This window comes from Sprattus sprattus (genome assembly GCF_963457725.1).
Source record: "Sprattus sprattus genome assembly, chromosome: 5".
NCBI lineage: Eukaryota > Metazoa > Chordata > Actinopteri > Clupeiformes > Clupeidae > Sprattus > Sprattus sprattus.
Window position 1 is genome coordinate 21,661,614 of NC_137924.1, and position 16,796 is coordinate 21,678,409.

At 44.2% G+C, this 16,796-nt stretch overlaps 1 protein-coding gene across 2 annotated transcripts in view; it reads right to left on the reverse strand.

Annotated features, from left to right (window-relative positions):
- Positions 1–16,796, reverse strand: part of col4a2 (collagen, type IV, alpha 2) — a 62,426-nt gene that overhangs the window by 31,058 nt on the left and 14,572 nt on the right. For both annotated transcript variants that reach the window (XM_080838887.1, XM_080838886.1), the window contains exon 4: positions 12,807–12,890. In XM_080838887.1, coding sequence (XP_080695013.1) covers positions 12,807–12,890 — 84 coding nt within the window. The remainder of the gene's footprint in view (positions 1–12,806; positions 12,891–16,796) is intronic.

The window sequence follows — 16,796 nt, forward strand, 5'->3', positions numbered from 1 at the left end:
GGAACTGCTACAGGGGCGGCCACGCCTGTGCCTGTGTGGACATTCTGGAACATAGCATGCCGAATGTCACACCATTCCACTCTTCTAAACCCACTACTGTTTGACAGTATTCACTGGGCTTACAACACTTTTCCATCTTCCAAGTCAATTGAGGTCTGGGATTGATTTGAGGTGCCGGGAGACTTATAAAATTAGAATAATGAACAATGAGTCCAGCACAGATGTTCACACAGACAGCCCCTGTAGCTCAACGCGTACAGCAAGGTGCACAAAATGTCAGGGATCAGGGAACAAACATACTGATGTGTGCCTTAAATGAACTGTTAGTCCATTTGGCTAAAAACACCTTCAAATAAACTTGCATGCCAATGGATAATACCAGCTCTACTAAAACTCCTCAGGATTCTCCTTAACATAGCTAACATCAGGCAAGCTCAGCTGGTCTCTCTCTGGTTATCACACCTAGGCAGGCCTAGTGTGAGCATTGCATCAGTGCAGCCTCAGCCCTACGGAGGTTAGCGCGGAGCCCCATGCTGCTAACGGGCACTCCCTGGTCTGATCTCCTCTGCTGCTGGTTGGAGTGAGCGCTCCCTGGGCTCCTCTCCAGAGCGCTAGTGGCTGGACTCCATTAGTCACATGAGCTACTCAAAACTCCACCAGCCCCCACAGCCCAACCCCTTGGGGCTGTGACACATGCTGTCCTCCACCCACACACACACACCCCCCACCTTCCCACACACACAGGGCCAGAGCGCTGCTGTGGGAAAGAAAGATGGAGGGAGGGAGAGGGAGAGAAAACGAGAGATTCCTTCCTCTCCTGGATTTGCTCTCGCAGCTGTGGTCTGGCTTTTCTCGTGCTGAAAGCCAGAGGGACTGTGTTCATGACTTCCTGATGGCCCAAAGCTGACTCTCCGAGGTGTGCTCTGCGCACCAAAACATAAGACTCACTCACTTCACACGATGGCTGCTCAGCGCCTGTGCCACGGCACGCCACTCAAGAAAAAAATGTCATAGAGCTGTTTTCTGCTGTGTTGATCGAGATTGAGAAATCTGTTTACTGTGACTGTATCGCCGGTGCCAAACAGTGACGGTGCCGAGGGACCAGAGCACGTTGCAGCGGCTGGTTTCCCAGACACGGATTGGGTTTTCAGCGCACAGAACTTTTCCAAATATCTCACATCTGCCTGAGACAGTCATGAGGGATTTTAGCAAATCTGATGTTGGCTTTCAGTGAATATGAGCCTGAACTCCACGCCAACTATGTGAATATAACCGACCAATTCGAGTACCACTGATGTGCTCCTGAAATGAATGTGGGAAATGCTTTCTGAAGTAGATCTTCCTGTTTTGATTGGTCTGTCATGCAGCGCCTACCAACATGGGTTGGCATGGTGGTAGATGGCACGTTTAGCAAACAGAGGTTCTTTGTGTCAGTGACTGTGAGCCAATCACTGACTAACAAAGATCATTTGCAAATAAGAGTGACCATTTGACCAAATCCATTTTAGCATGACAATGAAATCTCATTATTTGGTGAGGAGGTTGCACCTGGTCCAATAGCCACTGCTTTCGCTGCCACAAAGCAGCTGCTGGAAGAGAAGGTTGGGATCTGTTTGGAGAGCTATCTTTCCACAGACGCCTTTAAGGAACATCCAGTCTGTAAACTGGCTCTGCAGATTCACAAACATAATTCCCAATGCAACGCATCACACACTGAGAAGAACTGGTGGGAAGTGAAGTCATGTTTTTGTTTTTGACATGTGACAACTGAGTATGACAGTTTGATGGGATCCACTCACACAAGTGCACTGGGACACACTGGGACTGAGTCTGGAGGACATGCCCAAGCCAGAGTAATCAGGTCCAATTTAGGCAGCTAATCATCTGACTGGAGCAAGCCCATGCACAACCTCAGTTTGCACTGACACGACTTTGAGAAAGAGGATTGAGTATAGTAGGACTGCAATGGCATGAAATCTGTTTAAATAGGTGTGCTTTGATTGTTAATCCCGCAAGTGCGAACACACACAAACACTGATTGCAGAATGGTAATTTACAAGAATTATTGGACACAGCTGCTTAATAAAATATGCTGTTAATACTGTCTGTCTGATGTGTTTGACCTAGTGCTTACCCGCAGCACACTGACACAGACCAATTATGGATGATCTCTGTGTTCAGAGATAAACAGTGACTTACACACCCTATGTAAACAATGATGAGGTCAGGCCAGGGTGCAATGACGCACCTTAGTGATGTCATGTCAATCTTTTTCAAGAACACTCACACACACATATACACACACACACACACAAAGACACACACACACTCACTCACACACTCAACCTGAGCTTGTTTGAGAAATACCAGAGCCATGGCACCCTAGGTGAACCACTTCTACACGGCTTCACACTCCAACGAAAAGTCTTTCTCCCATCAGAACTAGCACATAGGGCAATACCAACCCCGGCAGAGCATAATGACTTTAAAAGGTAAAACTGGCTCCTGTTCCTGGGTACCAATAAACAAAGAGGACTTGCCTCTGATAGAGAGAGATGGTGTGAGGGATAGAGATGGAGAGAGAGAGAGAGGGGGGATGGGGATAACAGACGAAAGACGGACAGAGCAAAGCCACTGCCCACACAAACATTAGATGTACTATCAGATACACTGAGTTGATACAGACAAGCCCATATACAGTAACAGGCCAAAAATATCTGCCAACACTACCTAGTCACTGACTTACTCCATCAGAAGAATTACACATCTGTTCAGGCAGGCATTCTTTGTTTAAGTGTTTCTGAGCAAGTGTGTCCAAATAAAAGAATGCTTTAGTGATTTAATCCCTCCAAACACTGTCCAACGCTCGAATATGTCGATGGTTTGCATTCAAGTATGTGCTGGGAGTCTGTTAAATGCCAAGTGCCTCATCACCAATGATCTACAGTCCCATGTCAGTGTGCGGAGGTGTACAGTTAGAGTCTGATTTGGTCACTCTGGGGTGCCGTAGGCCATTGGTTATTCAGTGCCGGATTGAATACCTTTGACAGTTCAGCAGCTCTTTCTGAGGAGCCCTAGGTTACCGCAGGGGTACATTAGCCAGGGCAATTTCTCATTTGTTTTCTTTTTTTTCAATTGAAAAAGGGTCAATTATCTGCCCCTTCTGTTATAAAGTTGGAAATTCAGTCCTGCAGGACGAAAAGTCTACGGGGAAAACTTTGCCTCGAGCCGTCAGACTAAACTATGGGAAAGTGTCCTACGCCAGTAACCTTGCCCAGAGGTCCAAATTGGAAAAAAAAGAAAACACATAAATAAAAAAATAAACAAATAAACACATCCAGAATCTGTGCAATGCAGTCTGTCCAGATGATGGGAAAACTGAAGGCTAAAAATGATAGAGGACTGACTGACAGAGAGAGGCCAAAGGAGGGCGAAAGGAATGAGTGTCCACTGGCGGGGGCAAAGAGGTCACATGAAAGATAAATGTGAACATTTAATATGAAACATGGGAATGTTCCACATTTCAATTATCAAGAATTTGAGAGGCATCAGTGAGTGCACTGTGTTGCACTGTTTTAAAGTGTATAATGTAGTGACTGTAGTGAAACTGGCAGCTTGTCCCAATAGATTAACTTGTAAAGGCCTCACAGAATCTTTTTTTTCACCGAAGAAGCAATAATTGTGCTGGAGAATATAGACTTCTTCTACACTATAGCTTTGGGTTGCTGACAGAAAAGACTCCTTACAACCAAAAAACGCTATGAATCATACTCCTTATGGGGTCCCAAACTTCAGTATATATAGTACTACATAACTGTACTCCTACATAGCAGGTTTATGAGTAAAGCTTCATCCATGGGGATAGATAAACCTGTCATGCAAAACAACATATTCACTTTGGCAGAAATGTACTTCATTTTCTGAAGGATCTGCGACTGCGGGGGGGAAGTGATAACGTGTAAAAGTGTAGGCAGTGCAATGGGGGTCGATAAGGGATTCCTACCCCTGAGTTGTATTTTGAGATTGTCCATGTTGGGTTTTGTAAGTTGGTTTAACCTCTCTCCCGGAGGAAGTGATTTTATTTAGTCTATGACTGAGCCTCACTTTAAAATATCTCCAGTTCTTGGGAATCACAATGGCCTACATTCAAAATATCTTCTGGGGACAATTATTCAAGCAACCACCCACAGACAAATTCGCACACACACACACACACACACACACACACACACACACACACACACACACACACACACACACACACACACACACACACACACACACACACTTCTCAGACTCTTCTCTGACTAACTCAGGCTACTTCCTCTGCATATTTACACTGTAGGAGGATGGGAAAGAAAGAGAGCAGAGGCACGTTCGTGGATGACTCTGTTGATTCAGGGAGAAAAAAAGGAACTCTTGAAAAGTGACATCAGACTCTAAACAGGAAGCTGGGATAACACAGGGGGACAGATGGTGACTAGGGCCGGCTGATGTACACTCGTGTCCTCGTCTGCAGTCTCCGTCACTCCTGTCTACAACAAAAGAGAGACATCTCTAATGTGGCTTTGAGAGAAAGAAAGCCCACATGCTAATGTGATTACTGAAACTGATGGTGTGTGAGTTCTTGACTCAGCTACAGGATGCGATGGGTAAACATGGCGCCCCTTTGGCATTAAGGAGGTGCTGACTGGCATTTCTGGCCAGCAACCTCCCCCTGTCTCTCCATCGGTGACCACACAGCCTCCCTCCTCCACATGTTCTGTGGGCCGAGGCCATCATATATGGAATGGCGTAGATGCATGCGTGCAAGCGCACACACAAACACATACACACAGGCACATAAACGTATACACACCGGCAAACACACACACATAGATACATAGACACATATACAGATACGCACACACGCACATACAGACACACACGCACGCACTCACACGCACACAGATATACATACACATATTGTCTCTGTCACACACACACATTCAAAGATAAACAGATTTTGGGGTGTGTGCCATTTTCAGAATCGGCGCGTTTTGTCGGTCTCTGTGACTTACCAGCCTTTATTTACTATTTACTATAGAAACACAGACTGAGAACAGACAGAGTCTGAGAATGCCTGATTAACAGCTTTGTGCAAGTCACACCGTTTTATAGCCTGAAATGAATTTCATGGGAAGAACTGACGGGACTCTTGAGGCGTGAGAAATGGATTGGAAATAACCCCAGAAAACAACCAAACTGTGTGAAAGGGCATGGGGGTAGTTTTGGCTGTTTTGCTTGATACTGTAAAGTCTGCAGTACCAGTCATACTATAGATTTTATAGATACGGGAAGGTTGATGTTGACACACACACTTTGACAGACGCACGCACACACACACACACACACACACACACACACACACACACACACACACACACACACACACACACACACACACACACACACACACACACAAACACACACACAAACACACACAAACACACACACACACACACACACATACACACCATGTCCTATTTCCAAATCGTCTCATTGTAAAAGCTGACTGGATGAGGGGGAGACTGAGGTACCCGTCGGAGGCAGCACAGCCGGTCAGTGCTTGTCAGCACCCTCTCTGCTTTCTCTTTGTCTGACGAGGGTTGAATTCCTTCTGCTGTCTTTTTGGTACACAGATGAGCCACACGGACTGCCTGTGTTTACACTTGTGCATAATATGTTTAGGCTCGGCGTAATTACCGCAGACATGTCATCAGTTATGCCCCTGTTCCCACGTGCAGGAACACGTGCTTAGGTGATATGACCTAGACAGTGAAGCAGTGTGTGTGTGAGAGAGAGAGAGCCACTGTGTATAGTCTGGACTATGTCAAAGAGACAATTTGGCGCAGTTACAGTGTGTGTGTGTGTGTGTGTGTGTGTGTGTGTGTGTGTGTTTGTGTGTGTGTGTGTGTGTGTGTGTGTGTGTACATGTACAGTATGTGTGTTTGAGGGAAAAAGTGAGGGAGCGAAACAGAGAGATAAAAAGAGACAAAAGAAAGAGAAACATTTGTATACACCAATATAGATAAAGAGAGAAAGAGAGAAAGAGAGAAAGAGGGAAAGAGAGAGAGAGAGAGAGAGATATTGAAGGTAAATATAAACCCACACATACATACATATATATATATACGTATATGTGTGTGTGTGTGTGTGTGTGTGTGTGTGTGTGTGTGTCTGTGTGTGTGAGAGAAAGAGAGTGTGTCTAAAGGGAAGCGTGTGAGTCTAATGGTGAGAGCAGGTCTGGTTGGGGACCTGGAGTCTCTCTCATGGTCAGTGGAGCCAGGCACCTGCACTGTTGCCTCACATGCTGGGAACGGAATACCAGCGGCTCTGTACATGTGCGGAAACACAACCCAGCTGTGAGAGCATGTATGTGTGATGAGGAATTCTATGAATGTCTATGCATACGTGAGTGAGAATGTTTGAGTGTTTGTGTGTGTGTGTGGTGTGCTTATATGTGTGTGTATGTGCGTGTGTGTAAGATGGATCTGGGGCCCATTTGGGTGATTAGTGTGTGTTTTTCTGACTGTTGAAATGGTAATTACTCCATTAATGCTCCATTCTGACCAAAACCACCAGAACCATGTGTGAGATTGCTCCCAGTGAGCACTGGGCCTGGGAAATGGGAATGCTTTTAGAGCTCTGTTATTTAAACACTGCATTATGGATGGGACCCCTGGGGGACAAGACTGTGTTCTTTCCAGGGATCTGGCTCTCGGAGCTCTGAGGACAGTGGATCTGGCTGAGACAGTTTTGGATGTGATTCTGTATTTGAAGACGCATCCAATTTGGGTCAGTGATGGGATCCAGACACATTAGGGTCATCGATACTGATGAGCGCTGGGGGGGAACGGGTCTCGCCTACGTGTCCAGCTGGGTCACTCGTATGGGTCACTGGACTCTTGGAGCCATCCCTCTTTCTCACGCCGGGAGAAAAAGACATCAACCCCCAACTCTCTCATCCAAGCAGCGCCTGGCATTCCAGAGGGATTGCACACTAACAGGGCAGTTGGCGAGGAACTCCGAGATGTGGATCAATAGCTGGGCATGCCAATGGTTACACGACAGAACCAAGCCCAGCTAGTTAGAGCTTCAACCCTTTTGTTGAGAAATAAAACAAAGGCAACCTTCTTGCCTTTTGCCACTAGTTCAGCCGGGTCTGCCAATCAAATCTCCTGACCAGATTGATTAAGGCTGTCAGTGGATGACTACTCTGGTTTTAAGAAAACGCCAGTAAAAATAGTATGAGACTAGCTGCCTTGAAACTGGCCCCATAGGGCTGTGTACTTTTTTGTGGTTTTGATAGGGAACACATGTAGTGCCACTTCTAGTTATATTCCACATGTGTTCCTCCAGGCCCTCTCTACCTGGGTGTACATTAAACTGGCCTGTAATCACCCTAAGCAGACATAAAATAGTCAAACCCAGTATGGTCCAGAATCCCCCCAGTCCTCAGAGCAAACCGCTACTAACGCCAGTGGTGTAGGCTTGTTCTGTGTGATTGGGAACAGCAACAGACCCATGTGAGCCTATCTGTTTATATGATCATCACACATGCGTGAGTGTAGGAAAGCGAGAGGGCAACTGGGAGCACCATCCACCCTTTCCGCTGTACTTCAGAGCCGATCACTCTCCTCTGAGACATGGGCTGGGCTGGCTGAGAAAATAGCCCTAGGGAGGCCTGCTACGGTCCAGGAGGACGAGCCCCAGACGAGGCTAATTCATGTCTTCTGCTGCGAGCATCAGGTGTCGTTTTCCATTCCCTCTTCCTGTGACCTCTTAACGTGACCTTTAGTCCACAGGCATTATGTAACATGGACATACGTCATCTTATGTCCTACACCTGTCAAAACTACCTTAGAGGAACAGTGCATTAGCAAACTCATCTGACATATTTGGTAAAAGCAATTGACCATCATGGACTTCAGTCTGACTACTTTGAGACCAAGGGGTTAGAATCACTTGCCTTAAAGTATCATTTTAATGAGATAAACCTGTGCGACTATGGAGAATACAAATTCTGTTAGTTATACAATGCCTTTAAGATAAGATGGTGAACTGGCAGCAAACTGTGATTCATAAAACCATACAACAATGGTAATTTTGCCTTCCTCCATTGCCCTTGAATCGGCTGACATTGTTTTTGTATTGATAACACATTGCAACAGTATCTCTACACTAGTAGGGTCTGTAAAGAACATACATATCATCAACATTCGGGTGAGGGTTTCAAGAAGTTATTCAAGGGCACTAGCCTAAATAGAAGGAACACACAAGTGGTTCACAAGCAATGCAACATCCACCAATATTTTATCAACAGATTTGTTGATTTGCACATTTCACTAGGTTGGCACTCTGATAAATAGCAAAGCTTCCTGCTGAAGCCAAAACAACTTAAAGAACCCAGTTGTGATCCATAATCCTCAAAATTATTCTCTTCCACAGGATTTTACCCCTGTCCCACTGCCTCTGTAAGCTCCCGACACTCCTCTGCCCTAAGGTGAGGCATCTCTGAAGACAATTAAATACTGATCCCCAGCCTCTGAAGTTGAGGCAGGCCGGCGATCTTTGACCCCCATGTTGCCCTGCTCTCTGTGTGTACAGCACGGCCTGTCATTTTGAGCTTCGCTGGAAAACACCAAAAGGCTTTTACTATCCTTACAGGCTTATCTACATGGAGTCAGACAGCCACACTCCATTAAGGGCAAGCTCTGTGTGAGCACAGAGGCCGCCAAATCCAGAGCCTCACTCCCCCACACAATATGCCTCTTGTCCATTCAAAACGCACCATCTTTGAATAACGGGCTGGAAAGCTTTACAGAGCAGCTGGGCGAAGAAGGAATTAGGGCAGGGTAAGGGAGGAGGACTGATGGGTTTCAAGATGTCTTCTTTACGCCTCTGTGTAGGAGACGGAGGAGTAGGGGAAGACGAAGAAGGCCTCTATTTAGCCGTACAGACAAAGATGCCATTAGGGAAATATGAAATATGAAATCTTGTGCTGCTAATTATGTGAGCAGGGATTCCTTCTGAGCACAGCCTGTGCCTCATTTGGACCGTGGGCACAAACACACAAGAACACATGATGCTACAGGGAATGCCTGTTTGCGGGAACAGCAAAGAGTTGGCTAATAAATATCACAAATTACATTTCCAGCTTGGAGGTATTACTTGCTGTGTGCAATAGTCAAACAACTCACATTTCACAAAGGTTAGCTGAGCACTGGACTTGACTCGTCTGCTGGAGATTTGTAGAAAACAGCTGGAAACGTATGTGCCAAACGTTTTTTCAGCATGACAATATGCATGTTTCCTCATATCTGCATGTATATTCTCATGTCTCCTCATATTCTTACAGCATACAAGACATTATTTGATTTTTAATTTGTGGGCCCATTTTGCTGGTCAACTAGAAACACGTTTAAAAGTTTAATGTATATTTCTGTTTGAAGCAGCACTGTACAATGGAGCTTAAGAACAAGAAGATCATGTAACCCACTTGGACTACTCTTGAATGCTAAACATTTTAGTGAGAATGTCTTTGAAGACTGTAACCCTAGTCTGAGATAATCTCAATTTGCTACAGAGCTAGATGACAGATTTTGTCAAGGTATGAAGTAAGCTGCGCTTTGGGCCTTCTTCATGCCCAGGCTCTTCTGTCACTGCCACTAAGCAACATGGACATTCTCATGCCTCACTGACGGAATGACTACATTTAATTTCAACTGCTGGACAGAATTTGAGTCATCTGTTAAAATGGCAGGCTAGACGAGTTCACAAGTCTTCAGCTTATCTGTGACAGTCTGTGTACTGGACTGGATGTAAAACCCATTTAGACGTCACATAAGAAACAGGTCACTGGATATAATGAGAGGAAGAACTTTAAATGTTTACCACTAAGCTTGACGCACAAAGTAAAATCTCGAGAGTGTACTGCAGTCGCATTCCTTTCATGGAAATGTACGATGTGCATTACATGGTCCTAGAGTATAGGACTCCAGGAATGTTTGCGTCAGAAGTACCAGAAGAGTCTTCTCTTTCCCATTGGTGAGACAAATAGAAAAAACATTCATTGTGAAAAACTTCCTGCAACATGTCACTTCCTGCCAAACCACAAACACCCATTTTTTCCCATGGAGCCACATAAACTCAAGGCTTCTACTTTTCCAGAGCCTTTTCCTGTTTCTGCCTTTTCTCTCGGTTGTTGTTCCAGTTAGTTTCCAATTTACTCTTTCTCCGGGGGCTAAATGAGCTCATCTTTAAGGAACATCTATGTGCGACATTTCAGCCGCCACCCCCACCCCCCCTTTCTGAGAAACAAGAGGACAGGCGGCTCTTCACAAAGACCACCATTGATCCGGATTTAGATATTTCCATCTGAGGAAGTCGGCACAAACAAAGAAGTCTACAATATGGGTGGAATGTGCCATAGGATTCCCAACTGCCTCGTGTTTCTACACTGCACCCATGACGATCTGTAACACTGCAATCCTGCAGCAATGAGTTAGGGGGCCTACTGGCCTGGTGGCTGGACGTGTTGAGAGTTTTATTTTGCTACAGAAGACCAGAAGTTTCAAGCCTTTCTGCTAGTTTCCCAACTGTTTCTGAGTTTCATAGAACCATGTGTAAGGGATGGAGTGAGGGGATTGGGAAATCTGTTATTTCTTTATTTCAGGGGGTGTTGATAGAGAATATTGCTAGCAGCTTAGATGGAGAAATACTGTCAGCCCTTTTGAAAATAATGGGAATATTATCATGGTCTGGCCCTCGAAGCCTGAAATTGTGACATCGAGGACACACTTTTTTGGCCATGGTTGAGAAACCCATTATTTGAATATACTGAAAGACATTATACAATCAAGTGTCAAATTGATGAATTGACCAAGGTCTCTGAGGTTTTACAACACCCCTTTAAGTGTACAGTTAATCTGTGTCAAAATGCAATAAACAGATTACTATATGACTGACACTGGCTCTTGGGTAAGCTGTTGATTCTTACAGCTCGACCAATGGCTGCTAAAGGAGCAGATGTGATAGAAACAAAACAGCTGCATCAAATTTAGCCCTCAGAGGACTGGGGATGATAACATCCAACTATGAGGAGCACATGGAGCTTCCCAGCACAGACTGATTGGGTAAGAGTTCTCTGGGACTGTTGCGACATGATGGGAATAATGAATGAATACGAGTGATGAAAAAGCCAAGAGGTTGCAGCATGGTGAAAGACTTGCTGCTGGTGAGTGGGTGAAATATGTTGATGCTAAATCTCTGCTTTGTCATTACTGGTTGTTCACAGACAACTAAACCATTCTTCCCTTTCTGTCAAGCTTCTCATTGCACATCTGTGGCAGTGGTTAGGAGACCTGAAAAACACTCTAGGTTTTTAGACTTGATCTAATCTCCATCCTTATGCCCTATCCATTAATGAGGGAAGCCGTGAGCCTACTACAGGTTACTACTACTACGGGCAGGTCCTGGTGCACAAAATACATCAAACTATGGAACCCAATGTTCCTGATATATATAGCTTTGTGACTTTTTTTTTACATTTCCAACCTTGACTTTCCCCAGTGGCTGGCTATCAGCACAGTCTGAACAAAACTGATCTAAGAACAACAAATGTTTAGCACTTCATGCCATACAGATCCATGCACAGTGGTGAAATGGGCGTGGTGTCTGATGACTGAGGAGTTGTTTTTCACCCTTTGCCCCTTTTTTGTTGTTGATTTAAAACAAATGATGAGGGGAGGAAATGTGCCAAAGTGCCAGTCAGGTCCGTGGCCCCTCAGCAGCCTTGGCACTCGACGCTATCTCATTTTAAGACAATCAAGGCCCCCTTTCCCCTTTTCCGGTACAGTAAGAGACAAAAAGACAGCTGACAAGTTGACCCAGGCCATTGAGGCCCAATCACATCCTCAGGAATGTGCTTCCTCTTCAACTCCCACTCCCTCTTAAGGGATTTCCTGTCAGAGTTGCAATCATGGACACTACAAATATGTTGGACATGGCTGCCTTGGTAACTCCCCTGGCATTCGTGCAATGTATGTTAAATTCTATGTTAAATGTCCCTAGAGTATGTTATTGGGATGATCCTGTTCAACCTGACACCTGTACCTAGAGCGCATTTTACAACAAATTATACAAAGTCTAATTTCTTTGACGAGATCAGATCAAAACAAATTAAAAACCAAATTGTCACAGAAATATGAAAAGAAAATAAGTAATTTTCACCACAATTGTGTCTGCACAAATGTGAAATATTACGAAGCACCTAGCTAACATTTGACACCCTAGTCAATGGAGCTAGACCAGATGGACTTTGTGGAAACAGAGATCTCTTAAAAAGGGATATAACCGTGGAGGTACTCCACGCACACTGGTTGGCTCACAGAGGTTGTCTCTTCCCTTGGCAACCTTTATCTCATTAAGAGGCCCTGATGTTTAGTCTACTCCTCTGGGCTTATTTTCATAACATTGGCTCTGGTATTCAAAAATACCTCTCCCCTCTCCTCAAACCTTTACTAATGGTGATTTATCATGAAGTCCTTAAGAGATGACAAATGCAATAGACAAAAACATGGAAACTTGAGTGAACAGGTGTGGGTGGCTTTAAAAAGGCTCGGATGTCTGGATTGTTCTGTCTGCTGCATTGTTTTGCTGCTGTGATGATAACTTTCTCTTGATGGATACGCTAATGCCTTAATGGTGGGAGTCACGGAGATGAAGGATGGAGGATTGAAGGGATTGAGAATGCAGACACTTACCCTGGATCCTTTCTCCGGGTAGCATTTGCAGCCTCCACTGCTGCAGTCTCTTCCTCCGCAACCTTCGTTGTACTTCTTAACACCCTGAGAGGAAAGTAAGACAAATTGAAGCTAGGTCAACTTAATTTGACTAGAGACTTGAAGGAGGCTTGCACTGAACATTTCTCTTGTACCATCAACATTCCTAAAACAACCTGATCTTTCTAACATTTCAACTGTTCCAGGATTATGCCTGAGCTAGAACACCTGTGTCATCATTAACCTTAGATAGTGTCAAGACATTTCTTCAAAAAACGATGTACTTTTCATTTCTAGGAAGCCTGACTAGGTTACATTTAATAAACGCATTATACATGACAGAATATTGAGAGGCATGGTTGGTACTATATGCATTGGGCACAGTAACAGAACTACTTAGAGTTTGTGACCACTTACACATCCAATGATGAAACTAAAACACTGACTGAGCATGGTGGTGGTGGTGCAAATACACAAAAAAATACACTAAAGAAAGGACATGATATCAATGTGAAATTCTGAGTCTTCTGAGCTGGACTACTGACAAATGCACGCAATAATACATTCCCTCTACAGCTTCTGCATTTTTATGTCCCCTGATAATGTCTGCAAAGAATATCACAAAACCCTAATGATCTTGACAACACTCAGCACCTGGAAATGACAGAGCAGATTTAAAAAATGCTGACATGATGTGTGATGTCAGAGGTGACACGCCTGCAGTCCTTATGCATTGCTATAAAAGGCCTTTGGACAGAGCTACTCAGAAATGCACATGTTCAGTCATAATGGTTTTTCCAGCAAGTAAGGTCAACATGTGAATACATGAATATGAAATGTTAGCCATTCGATGCAACCCCCTGACAGTCCTAAAGGCCTCTGTGAATAGATAACTTTTCCGAGTGTTATTCTGTTGGAGGCTCTCAAGACTGAAAGTCAATGACGCGCAACAGACCCCAAAGCGCACACCTACGCACTGATTCCAGAGACTGCTTATTCAGCTCAGAGCCATGCCGGAGACAAGGTCCCCATGTTGTCTCCAGGCGAAGGGGACACGCTGACTGAACAAGTGGAGGATTTCCAGCCTGAGATGCAATCAAGTAGATGGGGGGAAGAATCAGAAGAATTCTTCCTCTTTTCTTCTCCCCACCACCACCAGCATCAACCCCCCCACCAACACACGCTCGCTCAAGATACTCGGCTCAGCACACACAAAGAACACATTGAGCCCCCAAAAAGGCAGTCTCCACAAAGGCGTCTTTTTATGCTGGCGACACAATCTTTTCACAATCCCGTATCTGTCAGACAAAAAGACGTCTTCTCATCCTTTTTCCCATTTGGAGGAATGTGCACGGCTCCATTTCCATTCACATGATTCAGTGGTCCCACTCTAAGCTACTCCAAACGCTCACCATGGGGCTATATATGGAGAACATGGCACTGACATGCAAACGCTCTCGCACGAGAACATGAACATGAGCCCCATTGTTCAGCCAATGGAAAGAATCACTGCAGAGGACAAATGGAGGAAAGACAGGCCAACAGGCAAAAAGCCAAATTCTATCATTTTAAACTGCACGTTTAAGCAATTAGGAGCATGAATAATGAATAGCTATTTTCCAGGTGGGACACCTCTGTATTGTCTGGGCTGATAACGAGAGGCCTAAGGCATAATGCCAGCCCTAAAATAAGAAAGGGATCCAACAATGTGTAACATAAATGCCAAGTCTGATTAATCTACCGATAGCTGATGGTCCTTTCAGGTGGGAAGTGTGTTTTTGTGTTACACCCCGTCTCGTGAGTTTGCTGAAGTCCAAAGACTAAGCCTTCATCAGATTTCACCGAAACTTCCTTCTATGCAGGGGTGGACAAATCGTTTGCTCGGCCACCTGGAACAAACAGATTCCAAGTCTTGGGCTAGTTATTTCATTGCTTGGTGGACAAGTGGGTGATTTTGTAAATTGCAATGATCAGAAATTCCCACACAATCAGACGCTCTGTTCTAGTTCCTTCTGCAAATCCTTTTAGTAACTTCAATATTGAATAAAAAAAGGAGGGGAGGGATGAAGACAGGCAAACTACAAAAAAATAGATTAGATCACCTCTGAGTATGTGTGCGTGTAAATTAGTGTCAGGGTGGAAGGGCTTAACAAGGTTACCGTTGCGGGGGTAAGATATTGTTGAATAACAAAGTAGTGAATTCAAACTTATTTTTGCTTCAGCTTTTGTGTTTTGGAAGGAGATTCGTCAGAAGACATATTGATACATCACAGCTGAGGTTTTATGTTACACCTTTAGCCCCGTCATCCACAACTCTGTCAATCTCTGTGATGACTTATGTGGAGAGGATTGAGGTTCCCACTAATTCATTGCTTTGCAGGACACAAGAGAGCCTGACGTACACTCAAGCTGAACAAATACAAGCTAAGGGTTCCATTCACAGAACAACGCATATACTTACTCATATACAAATACGCCCTTACATCCTAACATTCTTTGGGGATCTACGCATCTCTCTCCTTTGCTAAGACACATCGTAAAAACTCTCACCACTGTGCGGGGCAAGCAGTGAATAGGACCACTCAATGGAATGTCGAGCGGTCTTTCACTCACGTTGTCTGTGAAACCTGTTAAACGCATGACTGGACCATAGCAAGGCCTTTGTAAACACAGGCAGGAGAAAAAGTAATGAGAGAAGCTTTGTTACATCGAGCACTTGAACGCAGAGGTCCACAAACATTAGAAGTAGCCCTAACGAAAAGCTAACCGCTATCGACGCGCATGCTGTTTCAGTTGCTCCGGACTCCAAAGCGGCCCAGACACAGTTGACCACAACAATAAACACAAAGACCCTTTGAAGAGAGTGAGCAACAGTCTGCCAATGTTTTCCCAAACAAATGTTACAAGACTGTAACAAATACACCCTGTTAGCACATGGAGCATGACATCGACCAATAACTCCATCACCTACACATGTATGCAGACGTAAAAACTGTTAAACAACAGCCGGCATGTTTTACTTGAGCCTTTTTTTTTTGAACCATTAGAAAACATTATTTTCAACTATCAACTTTTTAACTTGGGTTTCAAGTGATGCTGATAATGATGTGTATTTAGCTCAATTAGCTAAAGTTGATAAGCTAAAGTAGATAAGTTGATACATAAGTATATACGTAGCTGGATTGGAATTCATTAAAAAGAGCCTACTGCAAATGATACATACAAAGATGTGCTTCTTGGGCATAACATGTTTTACAATTACTGGTAATTAACCTGTATGGATAAAAGTCTGTACTATCTCTATGCAAATCTTTCAAAGGGTATCTCTTGGAAATTGATAATGGTTGGCATGTGCCATCCTTTACTGCACTGGCTTCACGCACTTCTGCAGTAGGTAACATTCAAAGAGAGAGCTACAGATGATTTTATATCTACATGTACCAGAGTAGTGACATTATAGGTGTGAGTGAGACGTAATCCCTTGAGAATGTAGATTGCAGAAGGATTACAGTGCCTCTGTAATTAAGTCTCCATCTCTACAGCTTGATGAGAGGAAAAGATGTGTGTCTTGCACAATTTGTGAAATATTTCTCTTGACATCATTCAATGATTAGATGTCAACAATTAAGCATAAGTATATCATTTTTGGCTTGAAGAATGTTAATAACACACTCTGTCTATGTTTGAAACAGGCCTAATTTCAAAGGAAGCCATAATGTGATTGCACTACAAAGCTTTTTATATGTTTTGGATATTTGCCATTTGGATGTTATCCTCCTTGGTGGGCTCTGCGATCACTGTCTGTTGAGAGCTGGTGTTAGCCAGATTGATGTCATTGCTAAAGACAAACACGCAATACGATCAGTCATCTGTGGCCAACTCCCCTCTCATCCCATAAGGACTGGCGCCCTTGCGCTCTCTGTGCCTGTGTTTCATGAGTACCAAATCCATCTCAGTCAGCCCCAAAGCCAG